The sequence below is a fragment of the Carassius auratus genome, chromosome 45, assembly GCF_003368295.1.
Source record: "Carassius auratus strain Wakin chromosome 45, ASM336829v1, whole genome shotgun sequence".
NCBI lineage: Eukaryota > Metazoa > Chordata > Actinopteri > Cypriniformes > Cyprinidae > Carassius > Carassius auratus.
In genome coordinates, this window is record NC_039287.1 from 2,389,660 (window position 1) to 2,404,025 (window position 14,366).

The following is a 14,366-nucleotide window of genomic DNA, read 5'->3' on the forward strand; positions in this document are numbered from 1 at the left end:
AATTAGCGCGTGCTTTGTTGATTGGCGTGTACCTCCATCCTTTGATTAAGGGCTACTACCTGTGAGAATTAGATGGTACTTATATTGACAAAGGGACTCAAAATAATCGACAAGGGAAGGAAAGAAGACTGACAGAACTCACACAAGAATCCAGGACTTCAGTTTTGCGTGGATCATGTGTATTGTACAAAATGAGTCAAGCAGGGCCCTAGACTGAGGATCGTTGCCAATTAATTTCAAATCTAAAAAATTAAGTTTTAAATAAAAGATGCTAAATATAGCATTTGTGTTATTTATATTTTTTATGTGGGATTATTTGTTCAGATTTAACATCCAGACTTGCAGGATGGTTCAAAAAACTATTTCTAAAATATTCAGAGAAACATGCCTGTTTTTAGTTACCGTCTTTCTGATGTATTCTATTTATATATTAATTTTTCATAATAATAATAATTATTATTATTCAGATATAAATTTATCTGAATCTCTTGTTGCAGATATGGTGATACTCTTCTGGGCTCAAACAGTGAGCTCTTTAGTCTGATTCTGCATTTGTACTGCATTAATCTCCAGCGGCCAGCCAGTCATTCGTCATCTGTTCTTCCTGTGAGCTACTTTAGTCTGTCTGACATCTTAGAGCAAATAGAGAGGCCAATACACATACTCAGACACTGGGCCCTCAATGCCACTAGCCCTCTTCTAATGTTAGTGTGACCAAACAAGGCATGGTAAATCTGGCAATGGAATCAGATAATCACCAACCTGTGAAGAGCCCCCCAATCCACATCCATACCACAACCCTGGATTAAACAGTCTGTTTGCCTAATAATTTTAATCTGTGCATAGCAGAAGGATGGTGGTCTTCGAATAAACATAATCCCTCCCAATGATGATGGGCCCACAGCGAAGGTGACCAACAGAAAGGTGCATAGACAGAGGGATTGATACTCCGTACTGTCAGACTCTTGCCAGACTAGGAATGTTTTACCATTTCCAGGGGAATGTACACACGAGGAACTAGGGTGCTGCATCAACGTGCACATGCAAACTAGAAAGAGGGTGCATTCTAGGTTCACTATGTCTGGAAGCTCATCAGTAAATCCATGCAAGAACATCATGTGTCAGCAATAAACATAATATTACATTAACAGCAATTACAACATATAATACATTCATACATAATTATTTTTTTATCATAATTATGTAACCATAAGGAGATTTTGTGACCCGTTTTGGTATTACATAATCTATCTATCTATCTATCTATCTATCTATCTATCTATCTATCTATCTATCTATCTATCTATCTATCTATCTATATATATATATATATTTACATATCTGTCTATCTATTTACATGCTTTTCAATCATCTATCTATCTATCTATCTATCTATCTATCTACATGTTTATAGCTGTCATCTATTTTTTACATACATGTCTATCTGTCTAACTATCTTAGAAATGTCTTCTATTTGAATGAAAGGAGGTTATCTGAATTCTTATTCTTGTTTAAAGTGTACATTTTGCGTTAATTTCTCCGATGAATCGCGGCTTTCATGTATCATCATCCTTCTGATGTCAGACACCACCCCCTTGTCAAAGTGCGAACAATGGGGGTCTCATGGGCGCATTTAAGGACGAGCCGCTTTCAAAGCAGAGTCGTCTCAGGCCGAGAACAGCAGCTCAGAGTCAGAACCTCTCCAGCACCTTCAAGTGGAAGATGTCGTCAATCCGTGCCGCGTGCTTCCTTTTCGCAGCACTTTTCGCAATGGTGAGGGGTTTCACCCACGAAGACATGAAAGACGCTCTGCTGAAGACACTGGGACTTAGTGAAGTTCCGAGAATTCACAAGCGGGATCTGGAGAACCTTGTGATTCCAACGCACATTAAGAACAAATATATTTCAATGCTGAAACTGCACCACGCAAGAAGACGCCGCTCGCTTCCCAGTTTAGCCGGCATACTGAGGGGAATCCCTGGCAATGCAGGTAAGATTAATATACAGATTGAAAATGCACGATATGAATTAAATTCTACAATTTAGTAAAGGAAATATGGGGATGGAAATGAACAATTACTGCTGCTATATTAACAAAATAATTTTAAATAAGCAAAATTTAAATATAGTTTATTCATCAATCCCTCTCGTCTATTCCAGACATCTCTGGTGAATTTGTATATTCTGACACGACACGTCAACGCGTGATGTTTGAGATGACATCAAGGATTCCGGAGAACAGTGAAGTGACCATGGCAGAACTGAAACTGTTCAAGAAAGCCCCACACAAGCGCTCCATACCAGAGAGAAAGGGCCACAGACCCGTCAACAACGCCCGGGTGAGCATCTACTGGGTGGAACCTCTGGAAGACGGGTCGAACCGAACATCACTAGTGGATTCCAGGTAAGCAGAGACGGCCACAGACGGTTAATATTCTTTCTTAATTATGCTAATTTAACTGCTGATTGGCGTTACGGAACAAGCATGCTAATTGTCACAACCATCACCTCTTCAGGTTGATTCCCATTCACGAAACCGGCTGGAAGAGCTTTGATGTGACCCAGGCGGTGCACTATTGGTCGAAGAGGCGAATGGAGATGCCCATGCACCTGGAGGTGTGGATCGAGGGCGAGAGACCCGGCAGTTACGCGGCAGAAATGGCCAAGTGTGTCCGTTTCACTACTCAAGGTCCAAACGACAACACTCTGGGAAAACCTGAGCTTGTTCTTTACACCCTCAACCTCGAGGAGTTTGGGTAAGCATGGCTTCATTTCAAAGCAGTAGGCTATAATGCCAATAAACAATATTAAATAAATTTCTTACACATGCAGCCTTTATCTGACTTAATTACATTTTATATATGATTACATTTAAATAGTCAAATAGCTAATTAATAGCAATGCCGATAATTTTTGTAAAAATTATACAAAATAATTACTTTATTTTAATTATTGATTAATTTAAACTTTACATATATATATATATATATATATATATATATATATATATATATATATATATATATATATATATATATATATATATATGTATGTATGTATGTATGTATTTACATGTACATATAGCTAGGCCTATGTACATGTAAAAAAAAAAAGTTAATTTTAGTGAAAGTTTTCTAAAAGTAGAGTAGCCTACTCAAAAGAATCACTCTCTTATTATTCTAATTATATATGGGCCTGTTTAATGTGATTTAATGTGTAATATGGGCTCCGTAGTGTAAAGTGTTAGCTACGGGAGAAACTTTCCCAAAATAAAAATGTGTTACATTTCAAACGTACAATGTACTAATATGCTTTTATTTTTTGCGTTGCAGGTCTAGCGGAGACTGTGAAACCAACAAAGACAGTGACATGTGCTGCAGGGAAAAATACTTCATCAATTTCCGAGCCTTGACTTGGACCCAGTACTGGATCATCGAACCATCCGGGTATGAGGCGTTCCGGTGTAACGGCGGCTGCCGGCAGCCCAAGCGCAACTACGGTTACGGAGAGAGGAAGTGCGCGGTTGTAGAGAGCGCGCCGCTACCGATGATGTATTTGGTGAAAAAGGGAGATTATACTGAAATAGAGGTAGCCGAATTCCCAAATATGATTGTAGAAAAGTGTGGATGCGCAATGGATAATATTTCAGTTGTATGAACATGGTATTTGCCATTGACCACATGACAAAATGTACTTAAAAGCTATTAGGATAAAAAAGGGTGTTGGCAACTTAAGCCTTATTGAGACTATAGCTCAAGCACTTTGTATAAATGTGTAAATATTGCTAAATTGATATGCATTTATTTTTGCATTTGTATATGATGCCTTATGAAGTGAAAAAGATTGATTTGTAGATGTTATATTTTCAGCAGTAAATAGAATGGGTTTGTTGCATATGTCAACCTGTGATTGAATATAAATTAAACTATTTTTCATTGAAACTTTCTCAACTTATTCACTGATTTTTTGGTCAACCAAATAAATATTAGCATATTCCAGTATTTGCAGTCAATGATGGCAAAAATAAAAATTTTGGGTGAACTATCCCTTTAAACAGTTAGTAAACAGTTTCAGTAATTACTAGACTTAATATTATAAAACTATTTTGCATTTAGAGAACAATTCAGTGAGAAGACAATGATTTATCTCAGAGGTTTATTACATTATTTAATGACACATTTCCTTACATTGAAACACTTTTAACATTCATCGCTGAAAAATCAAAGCCAAAATACAAACAACATCCCACCTGCAGTCTCTCAAGAACACACAATGCCACATTTTTAGCACAGTTTAGTAAATACATTTTTCATCCTCAAAATAGCGTATTTTGCACAAGCAACGTCTGTGTAGTAAAACAGTATCATCACAAATCTATCATGCCATGCTATCCAATTAAAAACCACATATTCTATTAAAAACCATTACCCACTGGAAATCATTTACAGAAAAAAAACAATGCTTCCTGAAATAAGTTACTTTTACATCAATTTAAATGGTATATAGTTAAAATATTCCACTTCAACTATTGCATCATGATAAAATACACCAATTTTAAGTCAAAAATAGCTGCCCTTTTCTTTGGCCAGTTGGCGCTTTATAAGAAATGGATTAATTCAGACAAATCAAGGGCCTGGATCGATGAAAATCAGAATTTATCACTGATGGGAATATGGGGTGTATGTGATATTATTGTGGTTTCAAAGATGAGTATCAATAAGCAGGTGATGCAATTCGAGGAAATCCTTATCGGTTAGTAAATCCAGTCGACTCGCCAGTATTTCACCGCTCTCTCCATGTAACATTAGTAATGCATCTGAGAATTTAACATATAAGAGAACTTGCTTATTTGCTGGTTGTTACATCTAAAACCGCTTTCAAGGCCACCATTTGACAAATTAATCCCAAAGGAAACCTTTTAGGACATTTCTTGTAAAATGGTCTAAATATTGTTGTATAAATGTAATTTTAAATGTACACCTGAAACAAGTTAGTTGCAATATTACATAGATCAATGTAGCGATTACTCAGTTAAAACTAAAAAAGGTTGCATTAAATATTTTGCTAAGCCATTTTAAAAAGTGTTGCTATAAAATGTTAATCAGAATGAACAGTATTAGCAAGTTTAGTGCAGTTTTTATAATGAAGCTATAAATCAACAAAGCTTTGCTGAATTGTGTAAATCAATAAGCAAAATCAAGTGCTTAACTTCAGATGAACGTATGTTTCATTGTGGCTTCTCTTGGTTTCTTAGAGGACACAAATGCATAAAATTATGCAGTGCAAAAGAAACAAATCAAAGTAACTGGCTAAACTGATTTAAAAATCTTTCCAGTGTACGCCCTACAAAAACAAGACAATAGAGTCTGATGGTCCTGAATTTAGAGACAAATCTGACTGCCATTCAAAGACTCTTTGAAATGGGTTGTTCAAGATATCAGTCAAAAGCCATAAAATGTCGTAGAAAAGCAAGCACATCATTTATTGCAAACATATGATGTAACCGTTACAGCCTGGGGCTAACAAAGAAAAACTTGGATCTATAAGAAGTAAATAGAGGACAATATGTTCACTCCTTCACCGAACATGAAGGGCAGAGATGTTGCGTAAATATTAATGATTATTGTCAAAAGATTCTAAAAGATTAACGTTGACAGGGATTCTTAAACACTATAACTCTTACACACACACACACACACACACACACAAAAGAAAAACCCTGAAAAATAATAATTTACATTGAGTAAAAATGACATTTTACAGAATAAAATTCACAACCCTGAAATTCAAAGCATCCCTTGCACAAGACAAGTGCTGGGATTCCTGATATAACAATATATCAAAGCTGTGATACAAAATAAAAGGGGGAGGAAATACATTTTACAAAGATTTAAGAGTGAAGCAAGCACACATCTATGTAGAACGTAGACTGTTTACTTCAGTAGGCGGAATGTTTGTTTGCCACTTGCTTCTCTTATTTAAAAATGGACTTCCTTTAAAAAAAAAAATAAACAAGGACCATAAAAGTGGATGGTTATTCAGTGGCTGTGCATTCCAGTGCACAAGAGGCCAAGAGTCTTTAATACAAACGCGCATTTAGTAATATCCTGGGTGGTACTGTTGATTCCATGGCTTCTGGTTCCAGAACTAAAGGGTCAAAGAAAGTTTAATCAGTCAGATGGACTACAATTTGGTTTCATATATAATACTTTGGAAATCACAGACACAATCTAAATTTTTTGAATAAGTTAGATTTCTCATTGGAAGTTTATACAATGTATGGCTTATCGGTGACCCTATTAAATATTAGCTTTCTCAATGGGACATATAATAGCTGTTCTTACCCCTTGTTGCCAACTCTGGTTGAAGGCTTGGGCAAAAGATCCGTTTTTGTTGCCAAAACCACCACGATTCTGCTGATGGCCTCCTCTGCCACGGAACTTCTAACAATGTGAAAATTCAGAATTATTCTCCAAGTAGAAGTCAAATTGAGGTTTCACTACCATTCACCAGTTTGGGGTCAGCAAGAGTTTTTTGAATTGTGACATCTCACAATTCATCACAGGAATAAATTACACACATACATATATAAAAAATTATATTATTTTAAGCATTAATAATATTTCACTATTACAGTTTTTACTCTATTTTTGATCAAATAAATCTTAAGTCTTGTAGGTAAAAAGACACTTTTTAAAATCATAAAAAAAAAAAATCTTACCAACCCCAAACCAAACCTATCAGCAGTAGTGTGGTCACAAAAGACATACTAACCTGCTGGAAGTGTCCTCTGTTATTGGGTCTGCCTTGTCCACCACCGCGGTGCATGTTACCTCTGTTTGAAGGCCCTCCGCGACCCATTCCACCTCTGCCGCCTCTCATGTGCCCACCTCTGGGGACCATTCCCCGGTTGTGCATCCCACCAGCTCCACCTCGGCTATGGAACCCTCCTCGGAAGACAGGTGGTGGCGGTGGTGGCGGCATGTAGCCACCGCGTGGGTGACGATTATAACCACGATGTGGTACTGGTACTAAAAAAGAGAGGAAATTCTCAGTGTAAATTAAGCATTACAGTTCACAAAAAAGAAGAAAAAAAAAAACCGACTTACATCCTCTGAAGTTTCCACGGGCCTGGAATCCACCTCTGCCTCCACGTGGGCCTGGACCACCACCCCTACCGAACTGGGTCCTAGGCCCTTTGCCTCGTCCACCTCCTTTTTTGGGGGTCACGGTGCCTTGGTTGGGTTTCTTTTCAGGTGGCAAAGCACTCTTACTCTCTTCCTTGTACTGCTCCAAGAGCTTGACAGCCTCCTCCTTCTGCAGTTCCACATATGTGACCTCAGAGAAGCAGTCTCCCACCTCTGGCAACGTGTAGATACCTGCAGGTAAAAACAAACTTTTATATTCCTGATGTTTCTACTTTGTGCCAGGTTGTTTTTGAATTCACTGATGTAAAATATGCAGTTTTGGACTGCAAGGAAATCTAGAGGTGCAGTGGTGAAATGACGTCATGTCTTACCTTTCATTTTCAGAACGGCATGCTCAGGTACATCTTTGCCATCAGTTTCTGCTTTCTTCTGTGTTCTCTCCTTGAAGGCCTCATCAGTGGGGAAAACCACTACAGCTTTGCGTTGGAAGCCAGCAAACAGACACATCTTCCTTCTCTGGGCTGGTGCAGACACATTTGTCTGATCCAAGATGTAGTTTCTCTTTTTGCGGGCAGCAATTTCAATAAACTTGCCCAGGAACAACGGAGCACGCTGAGAGATGGCTGAGAGTTTCGCTGTGTCTTTGTTTTGCCTCTTAATGCTGTTAATCTGCAAGTCCAAAAAGTGAGATTAGACAAGAAAATAAGACAAGATTTTTTAATAAGTTTTTAAGAAGTATGTTTCTCACCATCATCTTTTCCAAGATGGTGTTGGTGCCGAGGACATTGTACTTCCCAGGGTTCTCTTCAACATGTTTATTTACCCAAGCAGTTTTCCCAGATCCAGGAAGACCGACCATGACGATCACCTTGAAACCAACATAGTGATCACAATTATGTCAATGCATGCAACAACAAAAAATAAAAGTTAACCATTTTCATGTTTTTTTTTTTTTCACATATGTCATGAATGTTTATAGGTTTATAGGTTAAATACAATTCTGTTCAAAAGTTTGGGGGCCATAACATTTTTTCAAATGAAGTCTCTTATGCTCAGCAAGGCTGATTATATTTTAAAATCTAAATGTATGGCAGTGATGGCAATACAGAACTGTCAGCAGCCACGACTCCAGTCTTCAGTGTCACACGATCCTTCAGAAATCATTCTAATATATTGATTTGGTGCTCAACAATCATCTTATATTAACGTTGAAAACAGTCAGTCTCCTTAATGTCTTTGTTGAATAGAAGTTCAAAAGTACAGCATGTACCGTAATTGAAATATAAATCTTTTGTTAAATTTATAATCTTACATTCTATAAGTACTGGTTTCAAACAAAACCTCTTGAACCATAGTGTATGTTTCAAGATTAAAAAAAAAAAAAAAAAAAAATAGTACCTCGCAATCTTTCTTGGTCTCCGGTCCTTTAGGTCCTCTGACACGCACATCCACAGGAACTTGCTGCAGGAAGGTGAAGCCCTCCAACTGAGGGAAGAATGGTGTCTCCATCTGACCGAAATTGAACTCAACCGCACAGTTGTGGCAAAGAACATGGGGGAACAGAGTTTGTCCGGCCAAGGACTCCTTATTGACCTTGAAAGCCACACCAAGGTCCTTGCCATTTTTGGAATAGGAAATCTCCACTTCATCAGCTTCGAAATTCTATGCAAGATAAAGGAAAAACCAAAGTGCATTAGAATATGCAAGTTAACAGAAAAAATTCTATTATTTTGTGAGAGGAAGGACTTACAATGAAACAGCCGATGACATCATTTTCATCGAAATTCTCCCCGTAGTCTTCAGTAACACAGTTTGAAGTCTTCTTCCCTTTGCTTGAATAGGAGTAGGAATGCTCCTCCTCACCTAAAACAGTGATACGTCATATTGATTTTTAGGAGATGAAATATGACTGTGCAATAATTTACTGTGGTAACATAGACATGTTAACTTAATATAAACTGAGTGCACATACCCAGCAAAAGACTTCCATTAGCCAGGGACCAGCCAACATGGACATCATGGAAGTCCATGTTTTTGCTGTTTAAATGCTTGACTGGAATTTTCTCAGTGATCTGAAAATGAATGAGAAATTATAAATCACAATTCATCACTTGCATTTCATCAGTTTGCCTAAATATGCTGTAGTAGTCACCTTCATTTCAAAGCAGGCTTTGCCTTTGTTTACACCATACGAGGCACGGCCACCCGCCCAAAGGTAAGCGAAACTCTCCATGGTAAGAGAGGAGGTGCTGTATCTGTCCCGGGATACTTTGAAGTTAAGGTCACAATTGTCTACGGAAACATTGAGAATAAATACGTTTTAGTCCAAGAGAAACTTAATTGGCAGGCATGCTTCTTAACATAAAAAGCACTCACAGGGATCCAGGCAGACCAGGGTGTCATCAAACTCTTCATCTTCTTCCTCCAAAGGTGGCAGGGGAGACTTGGACCTGAAATAGAGTTTATAAGCCATTAATCCCATGAGTGAAGCAGGACTGTGATGGGATGTCCAGGTGAGGTCCTTCCTCATAGTCATAGCAGCGTCAACAGTTGATTTTAGGGATGTAACGATGGACCCTTTTTACAAGACGATGATGTTTAACAGTCATCAGCATCGTAAATCCTCAAAAGTTTTGTTTTGTACATTCATAACACTAATATTTGTATATAACCGTTGCATCAAATTACAAAAAAAAAAAAACGTTAATGTGAGGGTGTTTCTAATGCAGCGTCTACGGGAGGGATGGTAAATTTTATATTGTTCTCTCATCTGACTGCCGTTTTCAGTCTCTCAATTTTTTCTTTACACTGAAAGTCATGAAAACACTATAGTAGAGTTTTTTCCTTTTGCTATTTGAGCATTTGAGAATGCAAAAAATATATTTGTGGTACCCTCCCATTGACTGCTCTTCAAGTTAACCCAATTATGATGACTTCTGCTGCAGAGAAACCCAAAATGTGAAAAAGGTCCATTAACCGCGAGCCTGTTGAAAATCGATTCATATGTGACGATTCAAATCGGTTGAGATGCTAAACAAATCTGGATTCAATTAAGGATAGAGTTTATATGAATGTATGTCTGAGTGGAAAAGTTTAGATGGTATTTTTCCCTTTCATCTTTTCTTCAGTAACTGCAGCGTTTAAAGCGAAAAAACCTGCTGGCAGAGAGTGAATCTGCACCTCATTCAGTTTGTCCGCTGTTTCGGGTTCATGCTGATATTTGTCTGTATAGTTTCACAAAACTGAAGTCTAATAATTCTGTTTTGCTTCAAATTTCGAAATAATACAATTTCATTTAGATTAAAAATTTCACTTGTTGCATGTATGCAGCATCTTTCTTTGGCTCATGATTAAAATGCAGTGGTTGCCTGCCTCTAATTTTAAATAGAAAGAGCACAAACAAAGCCTTTTTTAATTTTTTTTGAAGAGATGTGTGTCATTTTTTTTGACTTGGGGCTTGTTGTCATTTACATTATTTAAATTTTGTTATTTAGCAGATGCTTTTATCCAAAGTGAATTACAAATGAGGACAATAAAATCAACCAAAACCAACAAAAGAGCAATAATATGCAAGTGTTATTTTAGTATATTATTATAGTGTGTAAAGTGTATTTCAACTTCACAAAGAAATGTGCAGCATATTGTCTAAGCAATAATAAAAGGATACATTTATCATTTGTCTTATATCTCATTTTGTAAAAAACAATCAAATCGTGAATCAAATTGTGAGTTGAGTGAATCGTTACATCCCTAAGTGATTTACATTACCTTAAAATGGCTGCTTAAAACATCTCATACTGTTTTGTGAATTCACAATTGTGAAGGCAAAATTTGCCATCATTGCTTACCAGTTTACCCCACGATGAAGCCTGGAAGAAAACTTGTTGGTGAAATAGAAGGCATCAATGTTGTGCTACTGTTACACTTTCCCATTTATTGGGTCATGGTTTGGAAAGGTCTCAGGATATTTATATATCTACATGCAGATCTTTCTGGAATCTAAAGTTTCTGCCTATTCTTGCTTATACGGACACTAAAATCAGTTAATGTTTTCTATATACGGCACAAACCCTCAACAATAGTTTTAAGAGACATCTAGAGGTTTAATCTTGTCAAATTGTTTTCTGAAGTAACCAATAGCATGTTACATATGTCATCTCACACCTCATGAGGGGGGCCATTAAAAGTCTTTACAAGTCTTAAGCCCCTTTCACACTGCCATTCCGGCAAATACAGGGGTAAAGTGTTCCTGCAATTGGTCCCAATAAACCAGTCAATCAACGTCATTACTAACTGGTACAGATATTGCTACAATTTCTGTGGTTGGGGACTTTCATGCTTGAGATCCTACTTTTGAAATTCCAATACACAAAAAAAAAAATATAGGCCTATACATTTTTTTCCTTAATAAAGAATATAAACAGACTGAGACATTTTTGTTTTTTTACCCAAACACTGGTTCACTATAGGTGAGCAGCAGAAAAGCCAGAAAATTAATAAATGTATTCAATCAGCAATTGATCACCACACACTTGGAGAAAGAACATGCATTACAGATGTAAACATATTTCCTTTTCTTTATGCAATGTGAAGAACTGCAAATGTTTGTACTTACCTGCTGACCACGAAAGAAACAGACTTTAAAAGGAAAAATTATTACAGTTCTTTATAGTTTTTCCAAATGCATTAAAAAAAGCATCGTTACAATATAAAAATAAACAGTAAAATAAATAATTGAACCTTTCAGAATTAAAGAAAAGGGAAACAAAAAATACAAACAACGAAGGAACGTCTAAAGATTTAAACAACAATTTGCTACATTACCATTACTTAACCGCCCCATTACGCCATCATACACTTTGCGATATAAACTCTACGTCACTGGCCCTCCCCTGCCATGACAGAAGCCGCATCTCGTGTTATCATCATTGCTTTGTTCGCTGCCTGATTTCGCCCCACGCGCATACAGTCAGCCTGACAACAGTGTGAGTGTGTTTAACAAAAACATATACTGTTTTTCCATCAGAGCACTCTTTGAAGTGTTGTTTCATGATCTTACTGAATGTAAGGTGTTTTGTTTTAGCCAGGAATCACCCTCAACAAAGTTTTACTTTAGTTAAGAGGTAGATGAGGGTTGTTTTCTCTAGGTAAGGCATTGGCATTTAAAGCCAATATATCAAATATATATTAAAAGTGGCACTTCGGGGATAATGAAGGCCATTGCTCCCATCCTTACCGGCTGTATTTGCTTTCTTCAATAAATTCAAAGTAGCCCCTTCCATGTTCCTCCCGGCGTCTCTTAACACCCTTCTTATTCTTCTGATCAGCACTGATGTCTTTGTCCGCATCCCCTTTGAAAATAAAACAAACAGTAATGAAATGCCCGGACGTGTTGGACCTTGGTTTTAAGGGTGGCCCACACGACAGGAGTGCTCGGACTCAACCAGAGTTACAAAATGAACCGACCACCTCTGATCAGACAGAATATTTTGCTTGGTTGTGTCATTATGGCATTCAGGATTTAAACCGCAAGCATTGATCTGATGATAAAGCAGACCAGACAAAAACTAGGGTGGGTGCAATTAATTTTGATTGTGTTTTAAAGTGTTTATCTCTAAAATGTAATGCATTCACCGTCAAAATCAAATAAGTATTTTTATATATACACACTTAGCCTACTGTAGCTGACTTACCAGACAATGCTCACATCTTTTAACAACAAATAAACGGCGAACACCGTCAACACGCAGTATCCTGAACTGACCTTGCACGGAAGTAGATGGTGCCTTCTAGCAACCTGAACCGAAACTAATAAATGTCCCTTTCTTTCGTTGCTTTTTAAAAAAAATTCGCCATTTTATAGCACTCCTAACCCTATCACCCGCTGAGAATGCATTCATTTAACTATACCCCGCACTTGTTCATTGTCTGCCGTAAGGTTTTCTGCATAGCAACGTCCACGCGAGGGCGACCTGCATCATCGCATGCAGCGAGGCCATTCTCTCGCGAACCAATTCTCGGTTTCTGAAACTAGCTAAACCGACCAAAACAACGCGATAGAGCATAGAAATGCGTTAATTGTAGATTAGAGTCTAAAATATACCTTTAACCGTGACAAAATATCAACAATAGCAACAAGCTCCTTAAGACAAAAGGCCCGCGCGGGTGATTGGACTAGCTTTGCTTACACAGCTTAAAACAAAATAAACACTCAAAATCCTGAACTCACTAAATCATTTAAAACACTAAACCACAAACTAGCGCGTACGTTAAACTGAAACCGACCGGATTAGCACGTTAGCTGATTAACGTTACACAATAGGCACCGATTAGCCTTTAGCCACATATGCTAAACGATGATCTCACCGGCTTCAACCCCCACGTGAACACGATACTCCCGGCGTTTCAGCACAAAACAAAACTCACCCTCTAATGGATGAGATTCAGGCTCACCATCTTCATCGTCGATTCTGTCTATGATCTCGTCGTCTTCGTCCTCCTCCTCTTCTTCATCGAGGGCTTTGTCCATTTCCACGCCGGCGTCCCCATCCTCCTCCTCCTCGCCCATTTCATCGTCCTGACCATCACCCACAACAGCGGCATCACCCCCGTCTCCATTTTGCTCCTCGGCCTCCATGCTCTCGCCCTCTGGCTCTTCTTCACCAATGCCTTCTTTTTCGACTGCAGCACTGTTTCCCTCGGCCTCGTTTTTTTCGGTTGCTTCTACCGCGGTAGCTTCTTCCTCTTCGGCCTGGGCCTCTGCATCGAGCGCGGCCTGCAGCCGCTCCATAAGCTCGGCCTTCAATCCCTTGTCGGAAAGCTGGCGCTTCTTCAGCTCGTCCTTCAACTCGTTCACCTTAAGCTTTTTTACGTTGATTTCACTCATGTTGTCTTTTTAGCGTAGATGGACTATAAAAAAACTAAAAGATTCGATAGTTAGATTATTGCAATCCAGTGAGAGCCGACGGACGTTTTGCTTCTCTGAATTGCGCACAGCCGTGATGATTCTGCGTCTGTCCACCGGCAAAACAATTCAATGGCGCCTTGGGTGCTAGACCACTCCCAATGAAGCAGCATCGAGGAAACTGGGCGTGTTCAACCGTAATGACCATTCTAGATGCTTACGACTTTTCGCTCGTGAATTCAAGATGATTTATTGCCATTTTGAATTCACTTATTGAGCATTACAAACGTAAATGCATCCTTCTTCTTCTTCGT

General features: G+C 38.2%; 2 protein-coding genes across 4 annotated transcripts; one reads left to right on the forward strand and one right to left on the reverse strand.

Moving 5' to 3' along the window:
* Positions 1-1,665: 1,665 nt before the first annotated feature.
* On the forward strand, positions 1,666-3,875 carry LOC113062732 (left-right determination factor 2-like). The gene is made up of 4 exons (XM_026232694.1): positions 1,666-1,990; positions 2,161-2,404; positions 2,517-2,756; positions 3,333-3,875. The coding sequence occupies exons 1-4, from the start codon at positions 1,723-1,725 to the stop codon at positions 3,655-3,657; spliced, it is 1,077 nt and encodes a 358-aa protein (XP_026088479.1). The 5' UTR covers positions 1,666-1,722; the 3' UTR covers positions 3,658-3,875.
* A 266-nt stretch (positions 3,876-4,141) lies between these two features.
* Positions 4,142-14,193, reverse strand: hnrnpub (heterogeneous nuclear ribonucleoprotein Ub). 3 transcript variants are annotated; one of them, XM_026232920.1, is made up of 13 exons: positions 13,575-14,193; positions 12,385-12,499; positions 9,525-9,598; positions 9,301-9,440; positions 9,121-9,220; positions 8,899-9,011; positions 8,547-8,810; positions 7,897-8,016; positions 7,520-7,817; positions 7,110-7,379; positions 6,775-7,031; positions 6,345-6,440; positions 4,142-6,147 (listed from the first exon to the last, which is right to left on the reverse strand). In XM_026232920.1, exons 1-13 carry the CDS (start codon positions 14,032-14,034, stop codon positions 6,097-6,099), a joined length of 2,358 nt encoding a protein of 785 aa, XP_026088705.1. In that variant the 5' UTR covers positions 14,035-14,193; the 3' UTR covers positions 4,142-6,096. The 3 variants fall into 3 exon arrangements, with proteins under 3 accessions (XP_026088705.1, XP_026088704.1, XP_026088706.1); XM_026232919.1 differs by having other exon boundaries at positions 6,345-6,443; XM_026232921.1 differs by having other exon boundaries at positions 5,457-6,147; positions 6,345-6,443; positions 13,602-14,192.
* Positions 14,194-14,366: the final 173 nt, after the last annotated feature.

Bases quoted from the DNA above. Each gene is read 5' to 3' on its own strand.
- hnrnpub (XM_026232919.1), bottom strand. From the start codon at position 14,034: ATGAGTGAAATCAACGTAAAAAAGCTTAAGGTGAACGAGTTGAAGGAC. The intron at 8,811-8,898 runs GTAAGTCCTTCC...TATCTTGCATAG, and splicing joins ATGTCATCGGCTGTTTCATT to AATTTCGAAGCTGATGAAGT. The intron at 6,148-6,344 runs GTAAGAACAGCT...TTGACCCTTTAG, and splicing joins ACCAGAGTTGGCAACAAGGG to TTCTGGAACCAGAAGCCATG.
- LOC113062732 (XM_026232694.1), top strand. From the start codon at position 1,723: ATGTCGTCAATCCGTGCCGCGTGCTTCCTTTTCGCAGCACTTTTCGCA. The intron at 2,405-2,516 runs GTAAGCAGAGAC...TCACCTCTTCAG, and splicing joins ACATCACTAGTGGATTCCAG to GTTGATTCCCATTCACGAAA. The intron at 2,757-3,332 runs GTAAGCATGGCT...TTTGCGTTGCAG, and splicing joins CTCAACCTCGAGGAGTTTGG to GTCTAGCGGAGACTGTGAAA.